The sequence below is a fragment of the Tasmannia lanceolata genome, unplaced genomic scaffold (assembly GCF_043159265.1).
Source record: "Tasmannia lanceolata isolate RefF3 unplaced genomic scaffold, GAP_Taslan_0.1 ptg000013l, whole genome shotgun sequence".
NCBI classification, from domain to species: Eukaryota; Viridiplantae; Streptophyta; class Magnoliopsida; order Canellales; family Winteraceae; genus Tasmannia; species Tasmannia lanceolata.
The window spans coordinates 8,062,602-8,083,694 of record NW_027518690.1 but is presented as its reverse complement, the minus strand read 5'-3'; the positions used below and the strand labels follow the sequence as shown (position 1 = coordinate 8,083,694).

Sequence of the window (21,093 nt, the reverse complement as noted above, 5' to 3'; positions counted from 1 at the left end):
GTAAACTATGCACAAATATTTGTCAAGTAATTCAACAAAAATCCATCATACACAATACATAGTTGGATGCTTAAAAGAGCCTAAACATGCATCCTCATATCAGATTTTTGTCCAATAGTAGAATTTAGATGGCCAATTAACAGTATGCCCCAAAACCTCAAGAACGAGGACTCAAAGGGTTAAAAATCAATTAAGGGCATACAAAACATTCAAAATATATGTTTGGGTGGATAAAATAAACTAAATATGCATACCAAAAACATATTTTATGTAATAGAAACATTAAAATATGCACAATCATGAATCCGCCACAAAAATAAAGAGAATGAACACAAACGGGTTTAAAAATTCAATTCCAAAGAGGGGTTCACATGCAGTTTCATAATGTTAAAATGCCTTACTTTGTGGAGCAAAATATCAACGACCAACTGTTGGATCATTCTTAAATTTTATGGAGAGATCCATCGGTTACTTGAAATTCTAAAAAAAATCCATACGAGCAGAAAAAATTCTCAAACCATCCCTATTTCAAATGGACATAACTCTTTAACCAGCCGTCGGATCAACCTGAAACTTTAGAGGGTGGTTCATCAGTCAAAGAGGAACTCAATAGTACCGGCCGATCACTGGAAAAATCTCTCCGGTCATCGGTGGCATAGAGTTCTCTGGTGACTTGTCATATTAAGCACCTTTTCAAGAAAAGGTTGATTTTTCTTTCAAATTTGAATGCATTTAAGCTAAGATATGATGCCAAATGTTAAAATAACATTGTCTAAATCAATCCCAAATCTTTTGCATTCAAATCGAAGGAAAATATTCGAATTCTTAACGAGATGGGTTAGATACCTTTCACCAAGGCCACACCTTTGAAGCACTTTTGAATCAAAGATGTTTCCAAATATCCTAGATTAGCCAATTAAGCAAAGGTTACTTAAATGAGAGGCCACAATCCATCAATGTTATAAAGTCTAAAATCCAAGGTCCTACCACAATTATTCTATTTATAAAACAGGGCACAACATTTCTTAATGCACACAATAGAAAATTAGTTTTTATTGCAAATCTCAGTACATTTTCTCACATAATCTGTCTCATACCATCATAACAACAACCTCTTAAGCAGCACAAAACATTCAAAACAAGCACAAAACAAAGAGAAATCAAAACCAAACATTACAAGGCTGCTTTAAAACCTCATTTCTTCAGGCGATCTTGACCTCGATGGTCTTGGGCTTCTTAGGCTCAGGTGGGGGCAGCTTATCAACGGTAACAGTCAGAACCCCATCCTGACAGACGGCCGAGATCGCATCCGTATTAGCATTCTCTGGTAACACAAACTTCCTCATAAATTTTCCAACCCTACGCTCCATCCTAACATATTTAACCCCCTCTTTCTCCTCTTCCACCCTCTTCCTCTCACCACTAATAACCAAAACGTTATCTTCCTCCACCTGCACCTTAATATCACCTGATTTCAGACCGGGCATATCAATTATGAACACATACGATTTGGGGTACTCCTTCACGTCCGCAGGTGTAGACGCCATGGCCTTAGCATCTCTAACATAGGTGCGAGTAGCGGGGTTGAAGCCCTTGTCTACCTCTTCGGGAATGTTGAGCATGTGATGCAAAGCGGAGAACATATCCATTGTATGCAAAGGCAGATAGGATATCAGATGAAATTGAATTGGAAATTGCTTGGTTGGGTTTGTTTCTACTCAGAAAATTGGGTTTTTGTGTTCATCTGATTTTGGCGAGAATGACAGGGGTTTTTTTATAGGAGATTGGGGTGGTTTCGAGAAGGTGAGAAGGAAGAATAAGTTCTCTAGTTCTAGTAGATTCTACTGCTTTCCCGATGCTCTAGAACACAGTCGAAGTTTCCGGAAATGCTCTTTATGCAACTAAAATGATAAATCCACTCCCTTCGTGCTCCATACACCTTTACCATTTTACATACGTGGCCTAATGTAAGAGGCTGGTAAGGACTCTCTTTATGATGGTCCGGTGGGCCAAGGCATATTATATGTCATGATTGAATCTGTGCCATTGAATCAACAAAGACTAGTGGTTTGCCGATTGAAAAAAAAAAAAAAAAAACATGTAGAAGTTGATTAAGGGCGTGGGTTTTCCAAAAACCCAATCTTGCTTGAACGGTGAGATGGTGGCCCACCATATCCATGGCCTAACGCTAAGAGTCGGATAGCTTATAAACGGATTCGGATAATATTCGCTTGAAACAGATTCGGATAATATTCGCTTTAAACGGATTCGGATGCGGACAGTAATCGAATTTTCGAATATCCATTTACACCCCTAAGTGTTAGAGACTTTCCTTATAATCTAGGCTTCTAGCAGATTCTACTGCTTTCTCTGATGCTCTAGAACACGATCGAAGTTTTGGGAAACGCTACTTTTTATGAAATGATAAATCCACCCCGTTAGGCTCTGTCTGGATGGGAAGAAAAACATTTCCGATGGAAACTATTTATTGGGATTGTTTTTCTTTCCATGATTTAGATGAAAATGATAAGAATAAGATCAATTTAGAAAGATAATTATCATAAAGAAGTTTTTGCTGATTAGTCCCTACGTGGCAAAATAATTGCTTATTAGTCCATAAGAAAAGCATATTAGCTGAACAATCATACTCTTAGAAAATATTTGCTAAAAGGTCCCTAAAACTCACGAACTTCTTTTGTCTCCATTAAAAAATTTAAAATGGCAAATTTACCCCCCCCCCCCCCACACACACACACACATTTAATCCGTTTTAGCATTTTTTTATTTCCCTTCCAATATTTTCGAAAAATAACTAGGAAATAAGCAACAATCTCTTCCAATATTGACTTTCCACTTGACATTCTCCCTTCTCCTCCTAAGATTAGAAGCCAAACCCTATTTCTTATTTCCAAAACAAAAGTTCGGAAAGGAAAAAAAATCTAAAATTTCTTATTTCTTACACATAAGAAAAGATAAGGTAAACCAACCCTATTCAAATTTTCAGTTAGGGACCTTCGGTTTATGATGTTATCCCTCTAAATTAATCAGACATAATTCTTAAATGAAAAAAAAATTCCAAAGAAATTTTTTTCCATCAGATATGTTTTCTTGCAATCCAACCAAGATAGGAATTTCTTAGAAAAGTCAGAAACAAAAAATATTCCTAAAATTTCTTACTTTATTTATCAACGAAGAAAAGATAACTCAAACCGGCCCTATTTAATTTATTTTAGAGGGATTTCCAATTTATTTAATTCCTAAAATGATATTTTTGTTGAAGGTTTTTTGACAAGAATAATGGAAGAGATAATATTGTTGCTTATTTCCTAGTGTTTTTCTAAAAATATTGAAAGGGAAATCAACAAACGCTAAAACTGATTAAATGGGTTTGGGGGTAAATTTGCCATTTTAAAATTTTAAACCGAGAAAATTGAAGTTTGTGAGTTTTAGGGACCTTTCAGCAAATATTTTCTAAAAGTAAGATTGTTCAGCTAATATGCTTTTCTTAGGGACTAATAAGCAATTATTTTGCCATATATGCATGCAGGGACTAATCAGCAAAAATCCGTATCATAAATTGAAGGTTCCTCTCCAAGGAAATATTGAATGGGATTGCTTAAAGTTATCTTTCTTGGTGAGTAAAAATTTTTCCTTTACAAACTTTTCCAAAAACAAAATGTTGCAATCTAGGAGAATCTCCTTTTAGTGGTTTTGAATCTAAACAAACTATCAATATGACACTTAAGCAGGGCAGCCATGGTCAATACATGGGGTGCATTTGTCATAGGCCTCTTGTAATTACAAAAGTAATTTCAAAATTAGGGGCCATGAGAAAGCACTTTCCTTATAATTGTCCGGTGGGCCAACACAGAACGTATGGCAAGATTGAATCGATGCCATTAAATCCAAAAAAGACTTTTTAAGTGGTTAGAAAAAATCAGAAAGAAGAACACCCAACTTTTGGCTATTTGATTTGATTTTTGCTCGTTCCTCCTCCCGCCATGGCTATACCTCAACACCATTTCCAACCACAGCAACCAAGGCCTTCAGGTATTTCAGAGAATTCCCCATAAGTAAAACCCTTTATACCTAAAAATCCATTTTCTCCGTTCTTCTTCGTATCATAGGTCCTATTTTTTCTTTTCTATCATTTTTTGTTGACCAAACATAAAATCAGCAATCAGAAATCTGTCGACGATTGACAGCCATGTTTCCTCCCCAATTTCCTTCTTCGGCCCTACAAATTTCTGATTGATGATGCCAAAATTCTTACTCGGGTGATAGGTGGGCGTTGCAGACGAGTCCAGCCAGGATAGCCTTTGTGTAAGGGGTGGTTGCGCCCAATGAGAAAAACATTACAAGGGCCCTGAGTGTTGACCCTAGGGTACCCTCCGAAGCTCAAGTCAGAAATTGTCACACAACAGCATCTAAGTAAGACTAATTCACAGAGATTAAGCATTCTTATGGGGGAGAAGAAGGAGATTGTGTACCTTTGAACAAGGGGATGCCTTTTATAGACTTAGAGTCCTTACACCTTAGTTCGGTGTGATGGAGATGCGTCGCGGCCTCATTAGTGGAGGCATAATAATGGCGTTATACCGTGTAGCATTGTTCTTGCGGACGGAACCGTCTGGCGGGCCCTTGCCACGAGTCGTTATAAAAAAAAGGGGATGCCAATTTTACCCAAGGCTTCTTTCCTTTGTTTACTTGGTGAATTCTTGAATGTCCCGTTTCCTTGACTTACTTAAGAGCAAGAAGGGTGAATGTTTTCTGGAGAATGTGGAGACGGATTCAAGTTTCCAAGCTTCATTCTTAGGAGGGTGAAGCTAAGCTTCGTCTTTTTGAGATTTTAAACTTGGCGCTTCCATGGAGATCTTCCAAGGATAAGGAGAGCTTCGCGATGCCTGATCTTGAGAGGTCGGATCCGAGCTTCGTCTTTTGATGATTTAAAAACTTGGGGCTTCCCCAGAGACCTTCCGGAGATATGAAAAGCTTCACGATGCCTGACCTTGAGAGGTCGGATCCGAGCTTCGTCCTTTGGAGGTCTTTCTTCTAGTATGTGTGACCAGAAAATGTGGGATCCGAGCTTTCTTCCTCTATGGAGGCCCTTCTTCCGGTTTCTCCGACTTGAAAAGGTGGGATTCAAGCTTTCTTCCTCCGTGGAGGTCCTTCTTCCGATATCTCCGAATTGAAAAGGTGGGATCCGAGCTTTCTTCCGCCATGGAGGTCCTTCTTCCGATATCTCCCGACCTGAAAAGGTGGGATCCGAGCTTTCTTCATCCGTGGAGGTCCTTCTTCTAGTATCTCTGACCTGAAACCCCACTCCTAAAAAATCCTAAAATCCATAAAGAACACTAAAAACTGTTCAGTTCCTTTCTCATGGTTCGACTTTCCAATGGTATGGTCAATGGCACCTAGCCCATACGCCGACTGGCCGCACATGGAATTCGGCGATACATCAGCTGCCAAAATATGGCGACATGCCAACGACGACCAGAGTCCGATGACGCGCTGGCAGCACCATAGTCTGCCCACATCAGCAAAATATGTCTCTTTATTCTGTTTTCTTCTCGACTTGGATCTAGTGTGTTTTCCTCTATTATAAATGATCAGCGACCACTTCGGTCGATGTGATGATCGTCTTCGTACCCTCAATACATCGATCAATCATAGTCGATCAACATTCAAGATCCAAATGGGGAAATATAATAAACCCAAGAAAATAAAATTAAAATTTCATATTTTTCGATCAAAGTATTGTGCTCTAAACAGTCATCGTGGACAGAGGGTTGCTTTGATACGAACTGCTAAGACTTATTAATGAAAATTATGCGGAAACCAATCATACATCCCACCATGTTGATCATCTATGATGATAATGCGTGATCCAACCGTTGAAGATGCTACCCATGAATACCATCTGTTAGATACCTTTCACCAAGGCCACAACTTTGAAACACTTTTGAATCAAAGATGTTTCCAAATATCCTAGATTAGCCAATTAAGCAAAGGTTACTTAAATGAGAGGCCACAATCCATCAATGTTATAAAGTCTAAAATCCAAGGTCCTACCACAATTATTCTATTTATAAAACAGGGCACAACATTTCTTAATGCACACAATAGAAAATTAGTTTTTATTGCAAATCTCAGTACATTTTCTCACATAATCTGTCTCATACCATCATAACAACATCCTCTTAAGCAGCACAAAACATTCAAAACAAGCACAAAACAAAGAGAAATCAAAACCAAACATTACAAGGCTGCTTTAAAACCTCATTTCTTCAGGCGATCTTGACCTCGATGGTCTTGGGCTTCTTAGGCTCAGGTGGGGGCAGCTTATCAACGCTAACAGTCAGAACCCCATCCTGACAGACGGCCGAGATCGCATCCGTATTAGCATTCTCTGGTAACACAAACTTCCTCATGAATTTTCCAACCCTACGCTCCATCCTAACATATTTAGCCCCCTCTTTCTCCTCTTCCACCCTCTTCCTCTCACCACTAATAACCAAAACGTTATCTTCCTCCACCTGGACCGTAATATCACCTGATTTCAGACCCGGCATATCGATTATGAACACATACGATTTAGGGTACTCCTTCACGTCCGCAGGTGTAGTAGCCATGGCCTTAGCATCTCTAACGTAGGTGCGAGTAGGGGCATTGAAGCCCTTTTCTATCTCGTCTGGGACTTCTAACATGTGGTGGAGTGCAGAGATGAGGGGATTTTCTAGACCTGCGATTCTAATATCCATTGGGGAGATGGGTTATGAGAGTAAATTGAATTGGGAATTGGTTGTGTTGGATTTTTTTCTCTTTTTTGTGAATTGGGTTTTCTTGTTGGTTGGATTTTGGGGAGAATGAGGGGAGTTTTATAGCTGATTGGGGTGGTTTCGAGAAGGTGGGGAGGAATGGGATTTCTAGTTCTTGTAGTTTCTACTGCCTTCTTTGATTCTCTAGAACACGGTCGAAGTTTCGAGAAAAAGCTACTTTTTAGGAAATGATAAATCCAACCCCCCTTCAGTCCCTGTTTGGATGGGGAGAAAAACATTTCCGATGGAAACTATTTTATTGGGATTTTTTTTAGGAAATGTTATCAGCACTACTGTATTTTGATGAGGACACTCCTCACTTTATTAAAAGTACGGTATGGCCCTCACCATAGGATGATCCAAACCGTCCATTAGATGGGCCACAGCCTAAATAGGTTGTGCCCCAAAAATCATTTCCATAGGTTGATCCTAACCCTCTGATCTACTGAGGGTTAGAATCAACCCTCTAACATTCAAATCGGAGGGTTATGATCAACCTATGGAAATGATTTTTGGGGTACAATCTATTTAGGCTGTAGCCCATCTAATGGACGGTTTGGATCATCCTATGCTGCCGGCCATACCATGCTTTTAATAAAGTGAGGAGTGCCCTCATCAAAATACAGTAGTGCTGATAATATTTCCCTTTTTTTTTCTTTTCCATGATTTAGATTAAAATGATAAGATTAAGGCTCTGTTCGCTCGCCTTCTCGAGAAAGGAAAGGAGAAGAAAGTAAGCCAAATTTTCTTGTGATTGGACATTTTCCGCCAATCACTCGTTTTCTCGGGAAAGCGGATGTACACATGTGAAAATTCTAAATAATTACGTGGAAACCCAACTTTCTTGTACTTTCCCTCTAAATTTTCTCACCAAAAGGATGAGAAAATCATTTTCCTCTAGAAAACCACTTTGCTTGCATACTTTTTTTTTACTTTCTCGGCCAAGTGAACAAAGAGAAAAAGGAATTTTCTCACAGTTTCTTTTCCAGTTTTCCACGTCAGATTCTTTTCCTTTCTTTTCTTCTCCTGCAGCTAGAAAACAAGTGAACGGAGCCTAAGATTAATTTAGAAGGATATTATCATAAATTGATGGTCCCTCCAAGTAAATAATTAATAGGATTGGTTAAACTTATCTTTCTTGGTGTGTAAAAAAATTAGAAAGTTTTAGAAATATTTTTCCTTCACAAGCTTTTCCAAAAAAATTGTTTCAATCCAGTCAAAGCATTTTAATTACTAGGACAATCTCCTTTTAGGGCATGGTTTTGAATCTAAAAAATGACTCATAAGCAGGGCAGCCATGGTCAATATAGGGGTGCATTTATCATATGCCTCTTGTAATTACAAAAGTAATTTCAAAATTACGGGCCTCATGAGAGAGTAGGGATATATTTGTCACTAGTTCGGGTAATTTATTATAGAGCCAGTTAGGGAGTTTCCTTATAATGGTTCAGTGGGCCACCACAGATTGTCTGGCAAGATTGAATACCCATGCCATTAAATCCAAATTAAAGTGCTATTACACTACAAGAAAAGTTACATCTACCGACGTTTTTGTAGCGTCATTCCATTAAACCGTCGTTAATAACATATATGCACCGACATTCATGGAAGAAACGTCAGTGGATGGATGTTACCGCACGAAAACCTTTACCTACGTTTTTAAAACGTCGTTGAATCAGAAAACATCGACATTCATTTATAAACGTCGGTGATTAGTGTTTTAACTAGGAAATTTTACGGAGTTCTCTCTCCCGCGCGCGACTCCAGGCTCCCTTTGTTCGTTCTTCTCTTTTTGGTTTTTTCATAACCTCTTCTGTAAGTGGATTCCGTCCGTCCACAACCCTAAATCCTGGGTGTTTTAGCTACCAAATCTCTGTAATCTCTCAAATATCTCTTACAACGGTATGTTATTAGGGTTATTTTCAGTTTTTTGGTTACAAACCATTTGGGGTTTTCCAGTTTTTTTTTTTCTGTTCAAACTAATTTGGGTTAATCTCCCTATTCTAACACATGCATCTGTCTCTTTAGGGTTTTCCTCAGATTCTCTAATTGTAATAGGGTTTCGGTGGGTTAAGGTTGTGATTCCGGTGGGGATTTGGGTATGGCTTGGGCTTTCAATTGAGATCTGACCTAGGGTTTCTCTTTTTCTTTCTTTCTTTTTCCTTTTGACTGTATCCCTCTTTGCTAATTTCTCCGTCTGCTCTTATTTTAGGAGAGAGATTGTGATATTTGTGGTGTCGGAGTTGTTGCTGTGAATCAGCATCCTTTGAGGAAGAGCACGGCATTTCTGCTCGGCAACGAGGTAAAAGACATGTCCCTATTTGATGAAATGCCTCTGTTATGAGACTTTGATGTCGTTCTTGAAGGTTAGGGTTTTTGAAATATATATTAAAAGAAACAGAAAGAAAGAAGGAAAAAAGCTTGATAAGTTCATTTAGTGATGTATATGGGGTTTGCTAGTATGTAGTTATTATGTGGTTGTGGATACGGGTTTTAGATTTTGATTCTGATGGGGTATATAAGGGTGTGTTTGGCAATGATTCTGCTCCTGCTTCCTGGTATTGATTTTTAATTTCTGATTCTGCTTTTGATCCTAACTCTGATTTTAATTGTTTGGCTTATAAAATTAATTGTCGACTACATCTGACTACTGAAATAAGTTAAACAGGACCATGTGAACAGAAACCCTTGTTTAGTATGGGTCTTGTAGATAAGCTTGACTGCATTAAATTAGTAAAGCATTTGACAGCAAGCACAAGTAATGCATAAATTGTATGGTAGGTGTCCTTGGCCTCAGGGGTGATGAAATAAAAGGAGAGAGTTTCCCTTTGTTGCAGGACACCATTTTAGAGGGAGAAAGTAGAGAGTTTCTGGGTGGTGTCCACGGGCAAGGTATCACCAAAATGATTTTATAATAGTACTGGAAAATGTAGATGTGAAGGAATTATAAATGCACTTTGATGATATGGATCCAATGTGGCACCCTTGGCTGTATTTTTGCAAGGGTAGCATTCCTTTTTTTTTTATTATATCTATTCCTTTTGGAAGCGGTGGAGAGGGCGGTGGGGAGATCATAGTCTATATCATAATCTAATTATGTGTGTCGATGTTAGATAAAGGAGAGTATTGCCACCAACCAAAGAGGATTGAAGTGATGGGAGGATCTCAGCCTCATTACAATGTATCAATTTACTGTTGAATTATTATTAAGTAACCCTAGAAACTTAGGAAGGTTTGATGTGGACATCGATTCGAAACGCGAATAGAGATGCTGGCCGCCTCAAACCTACACTAAAGATTAAAACAAGAGAGGAGTTCATCTTGACTAAATTAAAAGATTCAAGCATAAATGTGGTGTATATTCTTTCCATCAAAACCTTCTCTCTAGTGGGCTACCTAGCTACAGTAGGATAGAGACACGTCGCCATCTTCTATTTGGTGTAGCTCAGGCTCTTGTGCTGAAAACCATGTAAAATGGCGAATTTTCTGTTGCTAAAAAAGGTCCAAGTGACAAGGAAGTTTGGAAACTTTTTCCCCACAGAAAATGTAAAAACATAAAGAAGAATGATCTGTGTTTATGACATCTAATATAGACTTGGCGCAGATATCATTTCCCTGTATGGCGGTGACACAAGGTTTCTTGTATGAGAACATATTGAATTGATGCAAGTTTTATGCTTTTCATGGAATGGGAGAATCCAGTATTCTGGGTTTTTAAGGTTTATATTTATATTGATGAGTATTCTCTTTCTTTAGTTATGCTCAATATAGCTTGGAGATATTCTCTGTATGTGCATTTTCGTGGGCAGAAAATTGTCATGTGACTTGATATTGAATAATCCATTTGTTGGGCTGACATGTTTTTGTGTTCTTCTCTGCCGACATGGAAGAATGAAAAACTAGGAATGGGTCACTTGTCTTCCTTTGCTCCATCAATTATTTATGTTAACGTGTTAAGACTTAAGACACTCGAAGATCATTCCAATTAACTAATAGAGACACAAGACAAATTAGAAAGAGGCAAATGGTTTTTGTGCACTTTTGGCATCCCTACACACTTGTTAGGTAGGTGTCAAAAGTTCAAAACGCCATCTAAACCAGGGTTTGATGTAGGGGCGAGCTTTGGGCAGTGGTTAGAATGGTGATGCTGCCTCCTTAGCTTTTAAAGCATACTAAAAGGTTGCGGGGATCTTTAAAACCAACTTCCCATTCACCTTTACAAGGTGTGAAGAGATGGGTGAGTCATTTGAGTTTTGATTTGGATTTGAATCTTGATGAGTTGAAATGATTTTTTTTTCCAGTTAGAGTACAAGCTAGATTTGATTGCAACAACAAATGGAACCCTATGCAGATGTTCTTTTGGAGAGTGCTCTAAGAATGAGGCTATGCTCATTTTTGCATATGTTTGGCCTACTGAGATTACTGATGCTATGTGTTAGCCCCAGGAGGCAACCCAACAGTCAATCCTTGCTATGTGACTGTCTGATGAAAGTGCACCAATTCAGTTCAAGTCAGTTCTAAACCCAGATTCTATTAAGTTTGTGTTAGCACTTAGTTATAGAGACCTGGAAAAAAGATCTGTCTGTTTTTTTTTTCCAAAGGTTCTGAAGTTTACTTCATGCCAAGAACTGAACTGAGAACACAGCAGTCATCAATTTTACAGTTCAGATTTAAGCACCTCCCTTTTGTTGCAGGTGCCATGATTGATTCACATACAACAGCAGAGTACTGGAAGAATAGAACTCGAGAACGTTTAGGGTATGCCTCGAGTATCTTAACCTTGCTCCATGTTTGCATTTTGTCATCCCTTCCTAGCATCTTGTTTCCCCATATACAAATTATGAACTTGGATGGTTTTATATTGTCCTTGAGGTTTCCACTTTCATGGTAAGTCCATGTTTGTGTGCTTTTGATATTTTTTCTTTTTTTGAATGGTAATTCCATGTTTGCGTGCTTTTGATATTACCTGAGGAGATACCAATTATGTGGTTAACCACCTAAAATGAGGTATTGGATACACAATGTGTGTATCCTAATGCATAACAGTTGTTGGCTGCATTGTTTTGAAAATCTTATGATTTACCATTCAAATCAAATCTTATGGATTTCGATTTGAATCCCATGATTGAATCATAATTTGTATGAATCTTGTGGTTTTCAATTGAATCCCATGATCTATTGAAAATATCAAGTTCATGATAGTTGTTATAAGACGAGAAATAGAGGTGGTTATACATCACTCCACTAAACTGTACTAAGTAGATAGAACCAACTAAACCTCACTAAAGTTTAATATGAATTTAGAATTAATACCCTTTGATGGCCTGAGGAAGAATATAGGGAAATAAACATCTAAACATTTGGGGATATATCCGTTCACAATTTGGTCCATGAAAAGGTATAACACTCCATTTGGTGGGTTAAGGTGATTTCTCGGTGCCCTTGAATAATAGCTTGACAGCGAATACGATGGTGGATGGTCTTGCAGGAGAGGGAGTGAAAAGAGATAATCTAACTAATGGTAACTCAATCCCGTTGTAGACTCTGTATAAGCTTCTAAGCTTCTTTCGGTACAAATAGGTTGATAGATTGATGGGCGCCCTTGCAACAGCCAGCTACAAGGGTGTCCCCATTGGTCCATTCTAAGAAAGTGCATTAATAATGGAAGCGTAATTCAATCTTCAGTACAAATAGGTTGCAGTTGAAATAGATATACATGTACATTTATTTACATTATTTGGAGGGCATCAGAAGTTCTGTGGATATCAATTTACAATTTTATACTGTTTGGGGAAAGTCCTTAATTTTACTGAAACCTTATGTATTGTTGTTTAACAAAATGAGTAAACAATTCCCATAGATTATGTGGACCTATTGTGACTATCTATGCAAATATCATATTTTGGAAAAATGTAACCGCTAGAATTTTTAAACTGATGAAGATCATTTATGTTTTCAGAGCCGTCTATAGATCTTGGTTTCAAAACATTGCAAAGATGGTTTGTTTCAATGGCGCCATTGTAGTGTGAGGTTGTATAATAAGATCCTATGTACATGATACAGGTTGTATCTCCATTTGATGGACATATTCAAAATAAAGGGATTTAAAAAAAAAATAAAAAATTATCCATATTTACCGACGGTCCTGACCGTCGGTGATTTCAACAATAAAAATTATCTTATCACCGACGTTCCAAAAACGTCGCTGAATAGCATACTCACCAATGGTCAGTAACCGTCGGTGTACTTACCAACGCTCCAAAAACGACGGTAAATATACGTATCCAAAGGCCCAATTGGGATTTAACGACGGTCGTGACCGTCGGTGTAATATTATATACACCGACGGTTTCTTAAACCGTCGGTGATTACCTTAACAGCAACGTTTGATTTTTATTTATAACCACGTTCATAAACGCCGGTATAAATCGTATCACCGACGTTTTTCAATAAGCGTCGGTATATACATTTAGGCACGGTAGTATCATCAACGCTCACTGAAAGCGTCGGTGTAAGTTACACCGACATTCATTCGCCGATGCACCGACGGTCATGACCGTCGGTAAATATCACTGAATGCGTCGGTGTAATTACATCCTGTTAGTGTTAGGGACTTTCCTTATAATCTGGGCTTCTAGCAGATTCTACTGCTTTCTCTGATGCTCTAGAACACGATCGAAGTTTGGGAAACGCTACTTTTTACGAAATGATAAATCCACCCCGTTAGGCTCTGTTTGGATGGGAAAAGAAACATTTCCGATGGAAACTATTTATTGGGATTGTTTTTCTTTCCATGATTTAGATGAAAATGATAAGAATAAGATCAATTTAGAAAGATAATTATTATAAAGGGATTTTTGCTGATTAGCTTATTAGTCCCTAAGAAAAGCATATTAGCTGAACAATCATACTTTTAGAAAATATTTGCTAAAAGGTCCCTAAAACTCACGAACTTCATTTTTTCCGTTAAAAATTTTAAAATGGCAAATTTACCCCCCCCCCCAACACACACACACACACACACACACACACACACATTTAATCCGTTTTAGCATTTTTTTATTTCCCTTCCATTATTTTCGGAAAATAACTAGGAAATAAGCAACAATCTCTTCCAATATTGACTTTCCCCTTGACATTCTCCCTTCTCCTCCTCCTAAGATTAGAAGCCAAACCCTATTTCTTATTCCCAAAACAAAAGTTCGGAAAGGAAAAAAAATCTAAAATTTCTTATTTCTTACACATAAAAAAAGATAAGGTAAACCAACCCTATTCAAATTTTCAGTTAGGGACCTTCGGTTTATGATGTTATCCCTCTAAATTAATCAGACATAATTCCTCAATGAAAAAAAAATTTCTACAAATTCCATTAGATATATTTTCTTGCAATCCAACCAAGATAGGAATTTCTTAGAAAAGTCAGAAACAAAAAATATTCCTAAAATTTCTTACTTTATTTATCAACGAAGAAAAGATAACTCAAACCGGCCCTATTTAATTTATTTTAGAGGGATTTCCAATTTATTTAATTCCTAAAATGATATTTTTGTTGAAGGTTTTTTTACAAGAATATTGGAAGAGATAATATTGTTGCTTATTTTCTAGTTTTTTTCCAAAAATATTGGAAGGGAAATAAAAAAACGCTAAAACTGATTAAATGGGTTGGGGGGTAAATTTGCCGTTTTAAAATTTTAAACTGAGAAAATTGAAGTTCGTGAGTTTTAGGGACCTCTCAGCAAATATTTTCTAAAAGTAAGATTGTTCAGCTAATATGCTTTTCTTAGAGACTAATAAGCAATTATTTTGCCATGTAGGGACTAATCAACAAAAATCCGTATCATAAATTGAAGGTTCCTCTCCAAGGAAATATTGAATGGGATTGATTAAAGTTATCTTTCTTGGTGAGTAAAAATATTTAAAAAATTTAGAAAAATTTTCCTTTACAAACTTTTCCAAAAACAAAATGTTAGGAGAATCTCCTTCTAGTGGTTTTGAATCTAAACAAACTATCAATATGACACTTAAGCAGGGCAGCCATGGTCAATACATGGGGTGCATTTGTCACAGGCCTCTTGTAATTACAAAAGTAATTTCAAAATTAGGGGCCATGAGAAGGACTTTCCTTATAATTGTCCGGTGGGCCAACACAGAACGTATGGCAAGATTGAATCGATGCCATTAAATCCAAAAAAGACTTTTTAAGTGGTTAAAAAAAATCAGAAAGAAGAACACCCAACTTTTGGCTATTTGATTTTTGCTCGTTCCTTCTCCCGCCATGGCTATACCTCAACACCATTTCCAACAACAGCAACCAAGGCCTTCAGGTATTTCAGAGAATTCCCCATAAGTAAAACCCTTTATACCTAAAAATCCATTTTCTCCGTTCTTCTTCGTATCATAGGTCCTATTTTTTCTTTTCTATCATTTTTTGTTGACCAAACATAAAATCAGCAATCAGAAATCTGTCGACGATTGAGAGCCATGTTTCCTCCCCAATTTCCTTCTTCGGCCCTACAAATTTCTGATTGATGATGCCAAAATTCGTACTCGGGTGATAGGTGGGCGTTGGGATAGCCTTTGTGTAAGGTTGCGCCCAATGAGAAAAAACATTACAAGGGCCCTGAGTGTTGACCCTGGGGTACCCTCCGAAGCTCAAGTCAAAAATTGTCACACAACAGCATCTAAGTAAGACTAATTCACAGAGATTAAGCATTCTTATGGGGGAGAAGAAGGAGATTGTGTACCTTTGAACAAGGGGATGCCTTTTATAGACTTAGAGTCCTTACACCTTAGTTCGGTGTGATGGAGATGCGTCGCGGCCTCATTAGTGGAGGCATAATAATGGCGTTATACCGTGTAGCATTGTTCTTGCGGACGGAACCGTCTGGCGGGCCCTTGCCACGAGTCGTTATAAAAAAAAAGGGGATGCCGATTTTACCCAAGGCTTCTTTCCTTTGTTTACTTGGTGAATTCTTGAATGTCCCGTTTCCTTGACTTACTTAAGAGCAAGAAGGGTGAATGTTTTATGGAGAATGTGGAGACGGATTCAAGTTTCCATGCTTCATTCTTAGGAGGGTGAAGCTAAGCTTCGTCTTTTTGAGATTTTAAACTTGGCGCTTCCATGGAGATCTTCCAAGGATAAGGAGAGCTTCGCGATGCCTGATCTTGAGAGGTCGGATCCGAGCTTCGTCTTTTGATGTTAAAAACTTGGGGCTTCCCCAGAGACCTTCTGGAGATATGAAAAGCTTCACGATGCCTGACCTTGAGAGGTCGGATCCGAGCTTCGTCCTTTGGAGGTCTTTCTTCTAGTATGTGTGACCAGAAAATGTGGGATCCGAGCTTTCTTCCTCTATGGAGGCCCTTCTTCCGGTTTCTCCGACTTGAAAAGGTGGGATTCAAGCTTTCTTCCTCCGTGGAGGTCCTTCTTCCGATATCTCCGAATTGAAAAGGTGGGATCCGAGCTTTCTTCCGCCATGGAGGTCCTTCTTCCGATATCTCCCGACCTGAAAAGGTGGGATCCGAGCTTTCTTCATCCGTGGAGGTCCTTCTTCTAGTATCTCTGACCTGAAACCCCACCCCTAAAAAATCCTAAAATCCATAAAGAACACTAAAAAATGTTCAGTTCCTTTCTCATGGTTCGACTTTCCAATGGTATAGTCAATGGCACCTAGCCCATACGCCGACTGGCCGCACATGGAATTCGGCGATACATCAGCTGCCAAAATATGGCGACATGCCAAAGACCAGTCTCCGATGACGCGCTGGCAGCACCATAGTCTGCCCACATCAGCAAAATATGTCTCTTTATTCTGTTTTCTTCTCTACTTGGATCTAGTGTGTTTTCCTCTATTATAAATGATCAGCGACCACTTCGGTCGATGTGATGATCGTCTTCGTACCCTCAATACATCGATCAATCATAGTCGATCAACATTCAAGATCCAAATGGGGAAATATAATAAACCCAAGAAAATAAAATTAAAATTTCATATTTTTCGATCAAAGTATTGTGCTCTAAACAGTCATCGTGGACAGAGGGTTGCTTTGATACGAACTGCTAAGACTTATTAATGAAAATTATGCGGAAACCAATCATACATCCCACCATGTTGATCATATATCTATGATGATAATGTGTGATCCAACCGTTGAAGATGCTACCAATGAATACCATCTGTTGATCACTGGAAAGATCTTCCTTCCTAACTAATTCTGGATGCTCAGATCAATGGAATCTTCGAATGGGCCTTAGTAGACCACCTAGAGAAGATCCCTTTATTCACTCGTTGGTGTCTTGACGTGTGTAGCTACCCATTAAGCAACCACTATATATATAATTGGGGGTGCTCTATATATAATTAGGGGTTTGGGCTAGGTCTCGCCTTGCATCACATTTGTTTGGGACCTTAAGAGAGACCAACATTCATCCCCTTAAACCTTTAATTAGGAATCACTAAACCTAATTAATCTAAGTTGTTAATAAGGGCCACAAAAATTAGAAAATATTTCCAACAAACCTAGGTACTAGAATCTCTCTCTCTCTCTCTCTCTCTCTCTCTCTGGCGTGACTATGCATTACACGTACGTGCCATCTCTTCTCTCGTGCGACCCGAAAACATGCCCTAGCCCACTAGGGTATCGAAGTTAGTGGCATTTAGGGCTAGGGTTTCTCGTAGAAAACAAATGATTGCCTGCAGAGATTATGATATTATTATCAGGGTTCGAAAGATATTCTCTTTCTGCTACCCTCCTTACTTTCTTTTAAGACCCCCTTAAGGAGCCACTCGGTCCATCATCACCTTTGCTTTTTCTCCTTTTCCTCTGGACTGCTTCGCTTTTCTCTTTTTTTCCCCTTCAACTTACCCCTCGATGCGAGTCAAACTTTTACGCAAACTTTCTTTTTCTTGAACATTGTATACAAATGCAAACAAAGCAAATATAGGCAAGATAAAGAGATGGGTCTTTGGCAAATGTGCTTATCTAAAAGACTAATACTCTAAAGAGGATTGGAATAAGAGAAAGGAAAGAGGATCCAAAGGGAGCTTTGTGCCTTTGACACCCTGATAAGATACTTAAAAGTAGAAAAAGGCAAAGTTTTTTCGTGAGGTATAAAGTATAGAAACGTTTCTAAAGAAGTCTTAGTCAGTCAACAGCATCTCTACGTTTCCTTGGCACTTAAGAACCTCTCTCTCTCTCTCTCTCTCTCTCTCTCTCTCTCTCAAACAAACACTTTTTTTTAAGTCATTGATTCTTTGTGGTGGAAGATTCCCAGTCTACTGTCTTTGGAAGTCCTTACTAATCCACAATACACTTACTTTAGACACTGCTTTGAAAATTTTCTTGCTCCTTTTTTTTTTCGGTTGATATTGATTGAAATAATACATTAATGACGTTAAGGAAGAGAAACATAAAAAACATATTCAACTATTTTGTGAAAAACCCATCTTATATTTTTCATTGGCATCAGAAAAATTCATGAGAACAACTCTTTCATATGCATTGATGTCACTTAGTCAGTTCTTTCCATTCCATAGGTGAAGAAACAAGAAAGAGATCCAAAACCGAGAGAAATAAATTACACTTTGAAAAACCCTCACTCAAACTACAGAGAAGAGATGGCGTGGACAAACTACATTGGCTTTGCTCTTCACTCAAATCAAAACCCACCAACTTACATACAAACACATGCACACTTTAATATCAGATTCAGTCCCAAGTGAAAAATAGAAAAGACAAAAAAAAAGAGGGAAAAAAAAAAAGATAACCTAAAGACCCTTGAATGGATGTAATGAAGGTTACTAGCATGGAGAAGGAGGCATGAGATTCAACCCTAAATCCTCTTTCTTCAACATAGAAAGAGCTCTTTGAGTCTCAACTTTTCTTAGTGGAGAAGTGGGTTCTGGGTGCAATCTCTTCTTGGAATGTAGAGACACCCCAAATAGCTTTGTGTGAGATCCATTGTCTATGGTTTCTTCTACCATGGTTAAAGAGCTTGTACTACTAGTAGAGTTCAAAGAACCTTTGACTTGAGCTTGTTTTGGTTGAGTTTGATCAAGCCCTAGAAGCTGATGAAGAGGTTTTTGCACTACACTAGTAGGATTACTAGTACTAGTAGAAGAAGATGGATTACACATCATAAGAGAAGAAGGGTAATTAGAACTTGGAGCAACAGGCCTCACGTGGTTTTGCACAAAATAGATAATGTCATTGTAGAGCTTTCTCATGTGTGCCAGCTCAGCAAGTAACATTGAGTTGCTCCTCCGGAGCCTCTCATTGTCTTCACTCAACGCTGAGATTGAACTTCCGGTAGGAGACGAGAGGGGAGAAGATGATGTGGAATCATACCAATTCGCTTGCTCGTCGGAGTCCGATGGAGAAATACTCGTCCGGCCGCCGATGAAAGGAAAATAGCCCATCGAGTGGTGGTGGGCGGTGGCAAGTTGGGGTTGAGATGACTTTCTACGGTGGATTTCGCATAGCAAATGCTTCTCTCCCTTTTTGAAGAACTCGTTTGCGAATTCCCATCTGTCTGGTACTATTTTCCTGAATCCCTAAGTGAGAAAGAAAACCCATAAAGGAAAATCAATTTTAAAATCAAATTAGCCTTTAAGTGTGCAGAAAGAAGGCGAAGCTCACTGTCTTCAACCTGTTGAAGAAGAACACTGTTTCCTTTGATAAAAACCCTTGAACCCACAAGGAAATTCTAAGAAAAAACTTAATTCAAATTTTATTCAACGAAAAAGAACTAAAAACAAAGAACGCCCCACATCATTAACTCATCATAATCATGGACCAAAAAACTATTTTTTTTGTTTTATTGGTTTTTTATCACCCCTTTTTTTTTTAAAGAAGAAGAACATTGTCTCCTTTGATTAAAAACCCTTGAATCCACAAGAAAATTATAAGAAAAAACGTGATCCAATTTTCATTCAACGAAAGAGATCTAAAAACAAAGCGCGTCCTACATCATGGACTAATCATAATTGTCGACCGAAAACATTTTTGTTGTTTAGTTTTTGAAGAGGAGGAACATACATAGGTGTTGAGTTGGCGAACGAAGCTCGAGAAATTGTTGTGCTTGAAGTAGTTAGGGAGGAGGTCTCGTGCGAATTCCGGAGGACGCCATACTACAAAAGTGGTGTCATCTTCCCCCCAAGAGACGATATGATCAGTTGATGGGTCATCCACAAGTTGGTATGTTTTGGTGAGAAAAGGTGCAGGGACGGTTTTGTGGGAGTCTAAGGAGAGTAAGATCCCCTCGTAATTATCTAGCATAATCGCCATTAAAGATGAAGAGGAGAAGAATCTTGTTCTTGGGTTGTTTGTTTTGTTTTCTTTCTGGGTTTTTGACTCAGAAGGAGAAGGAGAAGGAGAAGGACAAGCTTATGTGTGTGAGTGTCATTGTTGTTGGATAGTTTTGCAGTTGTTTTTTTCTTGGTTTTCTAACGAGGGAATATGTGTCTGTCTGTCTGGGACTGTGAAAGAGGAGAGTTTCAACTTTCAAGACAAACCCGTGACTCTACTGACTCTAAGGCGCGCGCACGTACTTAAAACACACATAGAATATGACGATGCTGCCCTTCCATTGTATCAGCAGTTCAGCACCACAAAAAAATATGAAACTGGAAAGAAACTTTTAGTCAGAATTTCTTTTTCCTTATTTTTTCATCTAACATTGGGGTTTTAGTGTGAGATTACCGGAATGAATTTTCTCTCTCTAAAAATTACTTTATGGCAATTCCTTAGTTGTAAAAATATGGGAGAGATTATATAGTAATTACAGTTCTAAACTAGCAGGTCACTCCAAATTTTGGACCCACGAGAATGGGTCATACCTTTATACCAATAAAATGATCCAAGACGTTCACTCAATATACCTTTGCCCTACCTTTGCTCATTAAATGTTCTGAGTGTATGATCCTACATCGGAAAGGGAGAAAAGATTTCTGGGGTATATATGTGGATTCCCCTTCTCCCTGTGTAGACACGTTTTTGCATCTTCAAGGGGTGAGTCCCGTGCAGTGGGTAGGGCACGGTTCAGGTTATTGCTGCTTGAAAACAAAACCGGGGAGGCTAGGAAAACCTAGAAGCGGATAATATTTACACAGTGGGATAGGGGCGTAGAAGAATTGTACCAGAGCCATACCTCCCACAATACGCTGTGATAGCAAGGATGTTAGGCCGTAAGGGGGGTGGATTGTAAGATCCCACATTTGAAAGGGAGAGAAAGTTCCTGGGCTATACAAGTGAACCATTCTGCCACGCCTCGACCCCA

General features: G+C 38.5%; 3 protein-coding genes and 1 long non-coding RNA gene across 5 annotated transcripts; 1 reads left to right on the top strand and 3 right to left on the bottom strand.

Moving 5' to 3' along the window:
- Positions 1-1,021: 1,021 nt before the first annotated feature.
- Positions 1,022-1,834, bottom strand: LOC143889672 (17.3 kDa class II heat shock protein-like). The gene has a single exon (XM_077393963.1). The coding sequence runs from the start codon at positions 1,647-1,649 to the stop codon at positions 1,203-1,205; it is 447 nt and encodes a 148-aa protein (XP_077250078.1). The 5' UTR covers positions 1,650-1,834; the 3' UTR covers positions 1,022-1,202.
- A 4,272-nt stretch (positions 1,835-6,106) lies between these two features.
- LOC143889671 (17.3 kDa class II heat shock protein-like) lies at positions 6,107-6,910 on the bottom strand. Its single transcript, XM_077393962.1, has one exon. The coding sequence runs from the start codon at positions 6,759-6,761 to the stop codon at positions 6,288-6,290; it is 474 nt and encodes a 157-aa protein (XP_077250077.1). The 5' UTR covers positions 6,762-6,910; the 3' UTR covers positions 6,107-6,287.
- A 1,473-nt stretch (positions 6,911-8,383) lies between these two features.
- Positions 8,384-11,755, top strand: LOC143890769 (uncharacterized). 2 transcript variants are annotated; one of them, XR_013255242.1, is made up of 6 exons: positions 8,387-8,720; positions 8,847-8,917; positions 9,031-9,120; positions 10,932-11,055; positions 11,170-11,328; positions 11,513-11,749. It is a non-coding gene; the product is annotated as an uncharacterized LOC143890769 (long non-coding RNA). The 2 variants fall into 2 exon arrangements; XR_013255243.1 differs by lacking the exon at positions 10,932-11,055 and having other exon boundaries at positions 8,384-8,720; positions 11,120-11,328; positions 11,513-11,755.
- A 6,556-nt stretch (positions 11,756-18,311) lies between these two features.
- Positions 18,312-20,326, bottom strand: LOC143890768 (heat stress transcription factor B-4-like). Its single transcript, XM_077395451.1, has 2 exons — positions 19,854-20,326; positions 18,312-19,369 (listed from the first exon to the last, which is right to left on the bottom strand). The coding sequence occupies exons 1-2, from the start codon at positions 20,100-20,102 to the stop codon at positions 18,617-18,619; spliced, it is 1,002 nt and encodes a 333-aa protein (XP_077251566.1). The 5' UTR covers positions 20,103-20,326; the 3' UTR covers positions 18,312-18,616.
- Positions 20,327-21,093: the final 767 nt, after the last annotated feature.